The sequence below is a fragment of the Sipha flava genome, unplaced genomic scaffold, assembly GCF_003268045.1.
Source record: "Sipha flava isolate LNK unplaced genomic scaffold, YSA_version1 68_pilon_pilon, whole genome shotgun sequence".
Taxonomy (NCBI): Eukaryota; Metazoa; Arthropoda; class Insecta; order Hemiptera; family Aphididae; genus Sipha; species Sipha flava.
The window spans coordinates 863173-877617 of NW_020273608.1; the positions used below are offsets into that span (position 1 = coordinate 863173).

General features: G+C 32.0%; 1 protein-coding gene across 1 annotated transcript in view; it reads left to right on the plus strand.

The window, feature by feature from the left end:
• The window catches only part of LOC112691959 (protein CBFA2T1), a 51636-nt gene that overhangs the window by 31441 nt on the left and 5750 nt on the right, over positions 1-14445 (plus strand). The window contains exons 7-10 of the mRNA XM_025566443.1: positions 1745-2164; positions 6385-6565; positions 10927-11099; positions 13987-14441. Of these exons, the coding sequence (XP_025422228.1) occupies positions 1745-2164; positions 6385-6565; positions 10927-11099; positions 13987-14441 (1229 nt within the window). The remainder of the gene's footprint in view (positions 1-1744; positions 2165-6384; positions 6566-10926; positions 11100-13986; positions 14442-14445) is intronic.

Below are 14445 nucleotides of genomic sequence, written 5' to 3' on the forward strand. Positions count from 1 at the left end.
AGGTACATAATGTGTATACGCGTACGCGTATGTATATGGTTTATACGCTGTAGTTTTATGACGCGTTGAAACGTTAAGTCGCTAAAAACGCCAAGTGCATTTGAGGGAAATAATTTATGAACGACGACAAACCATCTAACATTATTTTTATCAATTAACATTTGGAAACGAATTTCTTTAAAAACATATTTTTGCATTACGCAATGTTCAAGCTCACGCAGTACTATAGGACAAGATAAAACTTTGAAGATTAATATGCTAAAACGTAATTAACATGACAAGAAGTAAATATATTTTAAGGTTTTCAGCTAATTATTACCAAACTATAACTGTACACTAATAATGCTTTTATTTATTTTTTTTTTTTTTACTTTAAATATTAAGCTATAATTTAAATGAAATGCGGATTTTAACTCGATATTTTACTCGTGACTAAAGTAATAGTATGCTTTTGTAGTATATAGATTTGTCTATGGAGCATTAGTATTCAATCACTTTTGAAAATTTACAACGCATTGCTAATGGAAATTAAATCTTTTTGATTATTTCAAATCTGGGCTTACAATATGTTTATAAAAATGTCTTATAACTACGCGATATAAAAAAATCAAAAATTTATAATAATAGTTATTTATATTTCTCGTACTAACAGCTTACAAGCTGTAAGCTGTAGCTCTAACAGCTCGTATCGTAATATTAAAACCCCATTCAAATTCATTTGTGTTCGTAAAAACAGGAATACAAAAGCATACGCAACCATAGTGGAGGTTTTTACCTAGAAATATTTTTCGCGTAAGTCTGTTATAAAATCCGGTCGTCTCTTCGAGTTGACGTGTATACTATAAAGTAAATTTACGCGTATACCACGTCCCAATAGCTCTTAGTTTTCCAATCGGTATGCAAGTGATTCGTGACGGGTTCGCAGTTCAATACACGCGCGTTGGGGCCGCGGTCGAAACAAAGACGAGAAACGTCGTGTACTGCCCGGAGTTGCTGAATTGGTTTCTCGAGTCGGGAAAAAATTGATGGAATCGGTTTCGGTATAAATCACTTAGCTGCAATAAAACAGTCACAATATGAATCGTTTGAGAACAATAATTTCCACTGCCAAAAATATATGGATATAACATATTCGTTTATTCGATTATCACACTGGTTCCCGTTTAAAATCTTATCAAATCGTTATTTGTACGATACAAAACAATAATTAGCTGATAACGTCTGAAGCAGCATGATTACATATTTTATTTTGATTTACTTCGCTAGTATACATTCGTGTATACACGACTCGCAACATTTTTGTAAACGAGTTCGTCCTCATTCTTAATTCGTATTTAACCCGTTGACTAAGTGGGAACCAATTCAGGGATGGCTAAACGACGGTCTGCCGATCATGCACGCAGACGAGGAGGAAAAACCCAATCATATTTCTCTTTAGGAAATCGACTGTAATTGATTTTCATTCATCATTGTTTGGCATTTTCATTAAATTTAACTCTATTCTTCTAATTCAGACATATAACTATACACGTGTTATTTTTTTATGATGAAATAAAAATTTAGGCTTTGACCACCGTGTTATTATATTATGAGATCACAACACGTGCTCGATGAAATTCCGATGGGATTTTCTCGGATCCTTCGAAGTGGCTCTCGGAAATCGTCGAACCCTTGCCGTACATAACGTTACATTTATTTTATTAGTATAATTGTTATCGTGCGCGTTGACGTGCGTTTTTCGCAGACGCTGAGCCAGTACCTGAAGCAGCACGAGAACGCGTACCTGGACCGGGACTCTCAGCCCAGCGAACCGTCCGAGATCTTTCACCAGGTGGAACGGGTGCCGCCGCCGCCGCCGCCGCCGTCGCGGGACAACAGCGCCGGCAACAAGCGGTCGTACCCTTTGGCCGCGGCCGCCGACAGCTATTACGAGACCGGTTACGCGGCCGACTTGGACTACCAGCAGCCGTGCGCCAAACGGCCCAACCTGGGATACGGCGTGCCGTTCATGTACCACCACCCGAACCTGCACCCGCAGGACCCGCCGCCGCCACCGCCGCCACCGCCTCCCCCGCACCCGTACAACATACTGCCGCTGTTGCACTTGCGCGAGGTCGAGGACCACAAGGGCCACGTGGAGGACGAATGGAAGAACATACACGTGGTGAGTTTGCCGATCGTTTATTTTTTCCGTCCAACGCGTGTTAGCGCGGGTTGTGTTCGTTCGGGGGGTTTTTTTTTTTACCGATCGAAGTTGTACTCGCCAACGAATGTGCGCGTATACTTACGGTCATCTGGTGGCACTATAAAAAATAATGTATACGCATTTGTTAAAAACGTGAAACACGATTGAAACATCCATAGTATTACTATCTGGAACGTGTTTCACCAATTTTCCATCATTTTATGACAGATCCACATTCAATAAAACATGTTTTAACTTTCGTCGGTACGAGAATTCGATAATCCGTGCTCTGGATTATTCGACTAAAGTTTCGATATAAACTTTCAGAATTCTAAACTTAGTATCCGAGTGCCGTGAAACGGAATGAAAATTATCTTTGCAAATTTCGATTTGTTTAGATTTGTTCGACTTTCCTTCATATTTATTTAGTCCTTCGTAAATAATGATTATACATATCTTATATACATATATACATATCATTATACAATCTTCAGCGATTTTTATAAAATGTCATGTCATGTATTGAAATGTACAAGAAGTTCCTGAAAGATTTTTCGTATATTCCATGTCATAGAATACAAGAAACAGTTTTCGATTATTTTGGTATATGGCTAAATAATAAATACGATAACAGAAGACCAACGGTTTTTGTTGTTTATTAAAGTCGGTATGTAATTGTAATTTTTCTACCGTACCTGATGCGTGCAATTTCCAAAAAACAATGGAAGATGTTAAGTGCATAAAATAATGATTTCGGAAAGCTTCGAAAAAAATATGTACGATTGTCGTTAAATAAATGAATGATTCTATATTATTATATGATTATATATTATATTATTTCTTATGATCATCTTTTATGTTAAACGTGTGGGGGTTTTAACCAAATTATTTAAAAAATTTTTTTTTCTTAGAATTGTTTTTTTACTTCGTTGAAAGATTTATAGGAAAATATTGTTATGGATTATAATTGGATTATAATATACAAACCATAATGTTTTATATTTGTCTACGAAATCTCTGTTTATATGAAAAGGTTAAATATACATAAAAGACTACATTAAAAAGTATCCGCTAAGATTAAGACCTGTCGTCAGCCATATGGCTGAATGTTGACATCCTGTTTACAGAACATACTTCCAAATTTAAATAGTGTTTTTCAAAATTAGTTGAACTATATTTATTTTTGTTTTGTTTTGTTAACATACAAAATCTGTGTGCTCGTACTAGTAAAGAAATTGTTTTAAATAATTGATATTGTTAAATGCAGTTAATGTAAACATTATGGTTTAGGAAACGTTTAGTTACCATTAGATTGACTCCCAATACTGGGTAAATATAAATTTGTATCCTTGAATTGGCTCCTGAAAATGCATATTTAAATTTGTTCTCAATACCGTCAGATATTATTATTAAACAAGAAGTTCTTATAGTATACGAGTTTTCTATTACGACATCATTTAGACTTTTCACTCAAATAGTATGGCGCTGGATAAAAATAAGATTAGTTTCCATAAATTTCTCCAAAATGTATTGGAACGATATACATTTACTAGATGAGGATGCGTTGCAAATTTAAAAGTATTGGATAACAAAGATATCGTTTGAGCATCATATAATGTACAACATAATCGTGATCATGGTATAGAACAATAAAAAAGTTTGGATTTTAAATGGATTATGGCAAAATACAGAAATAGGCAAATATTTAACGTATGTATTTAGATTGTCATTTCTAGATTCACAATCATTCTTTTTTTCGGATAAATTAACTGAAGTACAACCTATGAATGAAACATTTACAAAATGTAATGATTATTTACATTAAAATTGAATTACAATTAAATTAAAAATTTACATTGAAAATTATTCAACATTTCCGCCAGGAATTTGGACAGAAAAATGCAAAAGTATTTATTGTACAACTAACTCTTACGAATTTTTCCATTCCAAAATGGTATTCACTACATCCAGGTATACATATGTTTTTTAATATACTATAAAGTATTCTACTACAATTATTGTAAGAAGTTCCATTATAATACAATATCACAGGAAAAAAATTAGAGATAAAATTTTTAGAAAATGAAATTCAAAAATATGGCGTGTAATTTCAAGATTTCAATATATAAAAATACTAGCCATTAATTATAAACCACAACGAATAATTTAATATAATAATATTTTTTGTATTTATTTATATATATACTATGACAATGTGTCCAGCTTAATTATTGTCTGTGTTTTATTTTAATTTTATTTTGCTACACTCTTGTATAATGTTTGTTTTGTATTTGGAAAATAATTTTGTTTGAAAAAAATAATAGATTTATTAAGATGTAAAATGTTCAGTATCAGGACTGGATCCATAGGGAGAGGGGAACCGGGGCACTTGCCCCGGAAGTTTTGGTCAGGGGCGCAAAATTACAAAATTAGTTGTGTATATATATTAATAGTTTTTATTCATTTTATAATAAAAGTATTATACAAATTACAATTTCTATTTCCATTTAACTTTATGGTTATAACAACAATGGGGAAAACTCAAAAACCCAATGAATATTATTTGTCTACTAAATATATTTTCTGCGACTCATTGTAGTATATTTTATTGCTATAGGATATCTACAAACTATAAATTACGATAATCAGACAACACATGATGTTAAAATCCGATTAACAATACTCATAAATTAATTTTCTTCGACATGTAACAACTATCAAATTCAATTATTTTAATCGAAAATCAAATTGCCAAAAATTTAGATTATGGCGAAATAATTAACGATTTTGCCGCCAGAAAAGCAAGAAAAATCAAAATTTAATGTTTGATTGATGTTTTAGTGTTTGTTTGATTATTGTATAATGATTATTTTTATGTATTAGTTTGTAATAATTTGTATTTAAAGTTTTTTATTTAATACATATTTTTCTAATCTAGCAAATAGATATATTTTTTCTTTTATTATCTTCGATTTTTTTCTTTAGAGTTTAACTGGTACGTAAGTATAATTGTGGGCATAACAAAGTGGGAGGGCGCTAATGTTATACTTTGCCCCGAGTAAAAAATATACTAGATCCGGCACTGCTCAGTATAACTAGGTAAAATATACGAACTTAATTAAAATACGTAAATTTAAATAACGTGTGAAAATTAAGGATTAAACTAAAATTATTGTGGAGTGTAGTTAACGTTAACTACTACAAGAAATAATGCATAACTTTAATTATTAATTACATTTTAGAAATCAATATATTTTTGAAAAAAAAAAAAAATGTTGGGAGTCAATTCAAAGATACTTAATAAAAATATTAATTACCTGTATTTGGGAGCCTGTTATACCGAGGATTATAGTATAATATTCAGTAAAAGTACTAATTGTATATAAACCTTGTTATAGTTTTATAAGCGTATACATTGGTTAGATCTAAACATTAATTATAAATGCAAAGATTATTGAATTCGGTTAAAATTTAAAAGTAAAATTATTCAACAAAATGCGGAGAAAATCGATATAGTCGTTGTTAAGCCTTATTTAATAGACATTCAGGGAAAATATAAATGAAAGGAATAATTTGAATGGCGTAATATTTATTTATTTTGTGTTATTTTTATTTTATACAAAATAGTGTAGATAATAAATTACATGTCAAGTAAATACAATAATATTTAGTTCACGTTGTTTACAAAATGTGTATAGTATTAAAATAATTATTCGAGTAGACTGACGATTAGGTTTATATTAATGACTAGTGAACGTAATTCTAATTAATCATTTATATTCAATAACAGCCTGCGCAGTTTATAAATAATTTAAAAACAATAAATCCAAAAGCTTTATATTTTGTCAAGACCAAAATATGGATATGTAGTCAAAATAGGAATTATTATTACTTGTTTTCAGTTTGTTCATTATGCATTTTCAGCATACTGAATATCTAGTTGCTTAGTTGGGTATATTTGGTCGATAACAAGTCAATATTTATTGAAATATGAATATATAATTAATAATATTTATATTTATACAATTAAGTATAAAAGACTATGCAAGTATTAGCATGTACAATTAGGTTAGGTTAATTATTTTTAAATAAAAATATTATGATCTTTGACCTTATAACATATTGGTTATTATTTTGCTTGCATCGAATTTTTTCGAAACTCTATTGCATATTTTTTATTAATTTAATTTTCTTATTAGATGTTGAACTGTATTTTGAGTATGGTGGAAAAAACAAAGAAAGCATTAGGTATACTTCAAGAGCGCGGTCTGACGGACACACATTTTCCTGATTGGAATAGAAAGAAATCGACAGATGAAGTGCTGGCGCAAACTGTACGGCACACCGAAGAACGTATCGAAAGCATAAAAAAGAAAGCCGGTAAGAGATATTTTTAAATGCATAAAAATATGCTGTTTTGTTATTTATAAAATTTTGTCTCAAAGATATTTTTATAAGTCCATATAATAGTAAAATATTAAAATACCATAGGTATAGTATATAATCACGTCCATATTTCGATTCTCGTATTTGGGGCGTGTATTTAATGAATAAAATTAAAAAATACAAGCTGACTCAACTTAAAATTAATGAATCTTTGTATTCAGTTTTTTTTTTTTTTTTTTTTAATAACATAATATATAATGTTTCAATAACATAACAATTGTAGTCTCTATTTATTGATTTTCTTATAAATATTTTTATAACCTTCGTTGTTTTCTTTATTACATTAATGTTATGAAAAATGCAACTGGGCAAGTTAATGATATTTTTTAACTCAGTTAAGTTAAGTTAATTGAGTTCATGTTCAATTAAGTTAGCAATTAAGTTAATATACATGAAAATTACAACAATTAAGTAAAAAATTAAGTTAAAAATATTGTTAACTTAACTTAACTTCAATCAATAAGTTAAGTTAATTACAAAATAAAATATTAAAATTAAGTGCTGATATAAATGATATATATATATATATATATATATATATTAACAATTAACAATAGATCTTATTTAACATTAACGATAATGAAAACGAAGAAAATTGTTATTAGACTCTGATTAGAGTTGAAAAATATACATTTCTTTATTGGGATTATTTTTATTCATTTTTCATACAAATCACATATGACAAATATAATTTTAAAAAGTATTCTTTTTAATATTCAATAATAGTATGAAAACTAAAAATAATTACTGTAGCTGAAAGTGTAGCTATAAAATTATACAAGCAATAAATGTATACAGTTGATACAAAACATTAAAATAAATATATAATATAATTTTATTTTATTAAAATCTAAAACAATACAATGGACAAGTTAATCAAAATATCTATTGAATCTCAATAAAAAAGTAATTTCAAAATGTTGATCAGCTATTAAATGTCTCCTCTTATTCAATAATACTTAATAATATATCTTATTTAATAATATCATAGATTATGATATAATTCTAATAATAATAGAGTACAATTATTATTAAGAATTATTTGGTCAATGATAATATGTACCTATTTTTGTAATATAGATTTACGGCTATTTTTCATGACAATGATAATGTAATTCATGGTTGTTTTAACTACTTTTACTTAGTAGTCTGAAGACGGTTGATTCCTTTTCCCGAGACTAGTGGGACTCCAATTAATAGTTAATATTCGAGATAATTATTATGGTCTCATCTAAAAATTCTTCAAAATTCTTTTTTATTTTTATATTTTTCCAAATTTCATGAACTTGTTATCGAATGCGGTATTTTACAAAAATATTTTTCTGTTCTTGAAAATCAAAATTAACTTAACTGGGATAAATGAAAAAATAATACGTTAATTTCAAGTTAATTTGTATGGAAATGAGTTAAGTTAATTTATAACTAATGAAATAAGTTAAGTTAATGCCCAGGCTTGGAAACATGTAAAAACATTTTTTTTTAATAATTATAAAAATAATAATTTCTTTTACATCTTCTTTGGCTGAGAAAAAATTAATATTATCATATTTTTACTATAATTTACATTAAGTACACAAGAAAACATAGAATACCTCACAAAATTTCAAACTATCAATTTTAAAATTATAAATATAATTATAAATTTAAAAAAATGAATTAAATAATAAGTTTTATAATAATTAATTTTATTCTTTTTTAAATGTAATCATATCTTGAAGTCATGATTATTAATCTGATGTATCGATTGTTTAATAGACGTTATACAAATAAAAATAAAAATAAAACTAAAAATATTAAAAATCAATTCCATAAAATTAATATTTCACGTAAAAAAGACCCAGTACATAGAAATATTAAATAAAACAAAAATGTACATAATCTCATTGTTATTATTTTATTATATACCTACTTATCCATCTTACATCAACGAAACCCATTTATTAAAATGAGATATTTTACAATTACAAAGAAAATTTAATCAGTCAAATCAGACGGAATATAGTTAATGTTTGAAATCGACGACACACATTTCTTTTTAAGTTATATAATTATTTCTGACTAAACAATGCCATTGTTTATTTTTTATTAACTTAGAAATTTATCTTAGCATTTTGTTCTTTAAATTATAAATTTCTTCTATTGGTATGAATGATTATCAAATAATATATTATTTCTCAGGTAAATCTGAAAAATAATGTACAACGGTTCAACAATTATTAATATCTTTAGTTAAAAAAAACAACTTATTAAATATTGTAAAATTATCATGATACATTAAAACGTTAAAAATATAGTACAATCACTTGTATATATTTTTTAAAATAAAAGTACATAGAATCGAAATATTTTTATAAAATTTTAGGATTTTTAAAGGGCATTATTAATCTTTAAAAAATAAATAACAAAAGATCAAACAAAGTTGTGATATTAGAATTTAAAATAGATTTTAATGTTAGATACACAATTATACATTTATTTAACTACGAATTTCAGTTTTTTTTATTATTACAACAATATTTTATTAACATATGCGTACCAACTATCATAAATTGATTCTACATTACTATTTACACAGATTTCAAGAATGTTAAAAACATCGTTACTATACCAAGGTAAACGTATATTTGTATAGCATGGAATTCAAATAAATATTTGTATTTATCATTATGGTTAGACAGAACATAAATGTATTTTTAAGATTCTTTCTGCATTCAATAATATACACATCAGTGGCGTTACCAGAACTCTTAATGCCCGTGGCTAAATAATCCAACAGGCCCTTAGTTTTACAAATTTGGAAAAAGGAGTTATGATGAATTGCCTACAAAAAATAACCACCTAAAAAATTCTACCCTTTAAAGTTACAAACGATTAAAAACATGTTTAGTGTAGTATTATTTTTATAATTTTAAAAAATTTACATTGAAAACTATAGTGCAAATACAATTATAATTTTGAATTTGTTTTTTAATCCTTTCAGCTTCATTTCGTTCGTCTAACTTCGAGCTGCCAAGTATACATTTTGTTAAAGCTTTTTAAGTTTCAACAAATCTAATTTTAAGCGCAAAAACTGCATCATAATTATCAACTATATATATATATATATAACCAGTGCTTGGGACTTATAGCACTTAAAATCATTAAAATAAGCGTTTAAAAATATAATTATAAGCAATAAAATATTTATTAAAAAAAAAAAAAAACCATAAAATTCTAACTAAAAAATCAAATAAAATAAAAATAAATCTTCACTTTCAAGACTTTAAGGATTTCATAGATTTTCTAAGTGATTTTTTTGAAAAATAAAATGTATACTGTTTTTTCTGTTTTTGATCATTCTGACGTTTGACACTCAGTTCTATTTTCAGCGTTGGAATATCTTTGTTAACCCTACAACAATGCTTCGGGCGGCGACAAATTACGCGACATTGTAGATAAGAATAATTATTTTTATTTTTAATTCTATCAAAAACGACTTTGCTGGAGAAAACTATAAAAACATTAAAAAAAATTGGTCAAATAAACAAAAATAATCAGAAAAACTGGAAATAAGCATTTTTTTGAAAAAATGCTGATAAAGCAAAGAAAAAGGCACTTTCAAATTTCATAATTGTACGTGCTACAACTTGATATATAATTCTATAGCATTCTGCTACATTTTAAGTCAATCCATAAAAATAAGTAAATGCTTTAATTCCCGAGCCCTGTATATAACTATAATGGTGATTTGTTTTTGAATTTGCTATAATTATTCTTGATGGGCCCTCTAGAATCGTGGCCCGTGGCCCATTACCCATCATGCCACTTTATAGGTACGCCACTGATAAATATACGACTATTTATTTAATATTTTTATTTTTAATCCGTAGACAATGTATGTTTTACTAATATAAGCCACGATGTAATATACAATCTAATTGGAGCGCGTAAATATTTTTCTTCAGATTAACTTCGTAGAAAATATTTGAGGAACAACGATTCCGTGAGTTTTATACATGGTTCGTTACCAATAATTTATTTATTTACCGATTATCGGCACAAACATCGCCAGCCACAAAGTATGACAATAACGGACGGTTATAAAAATATGAACGACGATTATATCAATCAAAGTCGTAATTCGTAACGTAATATAAAAATAATAATCGTTCTTAACCACCTCGCCGCGCGTGCACGTCGGTTTTTTTTTTATTTTTAAAAAAAAAAAAAATTAAAAAAACACTATACTATTATCGAGTTAATGCGTGTTAGACGTGTTGCGTAATCGGTTCGGGTTTCGTTTCTGTTGTTTCTAGAGGACTCGGTGAACGAGATAAGACATCAGGCCATGGTGGAATTGCAAAAACTCGTGTTGGCCGCGGAAAACAAAATGATCGAACTGGTGGCCACGGAGCGAACGAGACTAAGCGGTAACAGAACATCGAGTTCCAGTCTGCAGACATCGCCGTCGTTGATTTCGCAGTACAACGTAAGTCCTTGGTGCGAGTCAGGGGCGCGCGCGTGCTCGTACTGCAGTTATGCAGCAGTGGAAAATCGATAGGATCGAAACCGCTGCAGATACCCTGCGAACATCACATGCAATCCGTTCGCTGCAGCTGTCGCGGCCCACCCGATGTCGCAACACACCGTTTTCTTCACGGTAGTCCGCGCCTACGTGACCGCGTGATTGTCGGTACCCATGGATGTAGTGCAAAAATAAATCATGGCCATACGCGTTATTTCATCATATGGCACGAACCAACAAAACTCACTCATGAACTACACACGACTGTTTGATAACGAAAACATGTTGTTAAATTATTACAAATTTGAACTTTTCATTAAAATAATAATACAATCAAGTCATAAGTATAACCACAAGTTAGGTTGGTCGAGGTATTATATAGTTATTCGTCAGATTACAGGCTATACGCTAGATACGGCCGTATACCCGCGTATCATCAATTTCTCGCGAGCTATACGCCGCGGATTGAAATAACGTATTGGGTATGCGCCGTATACCCCCGTATACTCTTCAATACACCACTATCGGTACCCCTACGACCGCCCAAATCGTCGGAAACACCCGAAGACTGGGCTTTTCATTTTTACCGGAGGGCCATGAGGTATGTCGGCGTTCCCGGCTCTAGGCCAACACTAACGCGACTCGTCGAAAAAAGTCCGATTTTCAGTCACTGATATTGTGTGTTCGGTTTTTGGCATGTTTCACGAATCTCATTTCCATGCTCGTCGTCGATTCGCTTCTGGTCGTAAACGCGGTGCGCACGGGAGAACAAAGCGTTTTAATGGTCGGAACGCGTTCCGTACAAACGGCAACCGAGACCGGACTGGAGTATCGCGGGTCAGTCGACGGAAAAAATCCGCTTTACCGAACCGCAATTCGAATGCCGTCAGTTTTGGACGAAAGGAACTCCTCCGATCACTTCGTCGGTCCGAAATACGCACCGGGCAATGATTTTTGATTTGACGGCTCGCGGACCGTCCGAATCCGAAAGCTCTGTTCGTTGTTGAGCACGGGACGGTTGTTTTCCGCGGCCAAAGATACCACGACACTTCGTGTTCTACGCGCACGCGCATTTTTCACCACCCTTCGACGCGAGTTATTTTTATTTCGCATTTTGTGTGCGTAATACACGAAGAGTCCGCGGTTAGTTTTTATTATGACGTACCGCCACGGACATAGAACAGACGCCTGGTCATAACGTTTCGTATACAACCAAACTTCTCCAACCCTCCAATAAATTTCTATTGGATATCGTTCCAAAATATTATTGTAATACTGCGCAGACCTCCGGTTCGTGTACACGTACATGCACGCACGTGTGCGTTGTATCCCACCGCGTTGTTACCATCTGGCCCGTAGTCACACGCGCGGACCCGTGTTCCTCCGCGTATGATATGCGATGACGCGAATAAACGCGAACCACCAACGACGTACGGTGAAGTCGGAACCCCAAATAAATTTTATTATTATTTTTATTATTACTATTGTAACTATTATTACTATTATTATTATCTTCTTGTTGTTAGAGAACATTGTAGTAGAGCCGGTAATGTCGTTTCTACGCGTAACTACGAACACACATATCGAAAATTCTCACCGTTCAATTTCTTTATTTGATATCTATGCTTGCTCGTATACATAAGTTTGCAGTGGTATAATTTGGTGATGTTCTTTTTTTTTTTTTTTTTTGATGGGGGGGGGGTGACAGTTTTATGTAAATCTATTTCCTCCCTAGCAAATAAATCGAAACATTTTTAGTATGTATCATAAGCTGGACTAGCAAGACTATTTAACAAACCTATACCATTTGATAATTAATATTAATTTCTAATTCATAATCAATAATTTAGCCCCGAGGAAATAACGAAAATCAAATTTGAAAATTTCAACAAACCATCAATTAATACAATAATTAATACATACAGCTGTAAAAATAATATATTAATAATACTGTTCATAGTCGACTCTTGGACTTAGGAAACGACTAATTTTCTGTAAATTATCGAAACAAAGTTCTTCGCCTTGAGATAATACCTATTTAACCGGTATTAATGTTAAACATGGATTTGATATTTTGATAATACAATGGTCTGTGTTTAGGGTTATTCATTTTAGTTTGAGTAATTTAGATAAAATTTTGCTATTTAAAAAGTAAACGAAAATTTTGAGTCGTGAAAGTTGAACATAAAATGGTACATTTACTTTCAATGTTTTTAATTATTATAAAAATGTTTTTTTTTTTTCAGAGGAGAAGTGTATTTCTAATACTTCTTTCTCTTTTTTTTTCCTTTCATTTTTAACATTTGGAAAATTAACTGTTTCCATTACGGTTCACGGCTTTGTTTTCTTTTAGAAACAACTGAAAACAAAATTCGCGCTGTCGTATATGATTCATACGAATGACGAACGTAACATTTCAATTACCGCATGAAAAATATCTCAACACACACTATTGAAATAATTCAACTTCTTTTGAAATGATATTTCGTTTTGTCAAATAATTCCAGTTTATCAGAAAATCTTTATCACGTCGTGCCAAAACGATCGACGTTGTTACTTCGTCGACGCCCGTTATTTGTTTCTGTACACAGACAGATTTCAATATTATTAATAATACTACGATAACGGTACGATTTCGATCCTCGGGGGCGCTGTGCACGTCAAGCCCGATTGGGAATTCCAGCACGCCGGTAAGGGGTTGAAAACGAACGATATGGGTTGAAAAGCACAAGCGGAACGGTAAAAGTTTGCGGTCGAACACCGGACTGATGTGTACAAATTATCGTACGACTTGCTGCGCTCGTTCGACGAAATATTATTGTGTTTGTGATACGTGTTTGTTTGTCGGCAGAGCTGCTGGAACTGCGGTCGGAAGGCGCAAGAGACGTGCAGCGGCTGTAACACGGCGCAGTACTGTAGCTCGTTCTGCCAGCACAAGGACTGGGAAACGCACCACCAGACGTGTTGCGTGCACTCGACCGCGGCCACCAGCTGCATCGCCACCACCACCAGCACCACGGCGACGGCGACCACCACCAGCACCGCCGGCGGCGCGGTTGCCACGTTGACGGCGAGCAAGAAACAACAGCCGCCGCCGCCGCCGCCGTCGTCCGTGGCGTCCACGGCCACCGCTTCGTCGTCGTCGGCGGCCACCGTCGCGGACGATCTGACAGTCGTCCGGTCGCAACCCGCCGCCCCGACGTCGTTCAAGGTCGCCGGCGTGCCGACGGACGCTTCGGAAGCCGGCGGCGAACCCGCGGCCGACAAGCAGTCGACGCACGGCGGTGGCCGCAAGCAGCCGCAGTCGTCC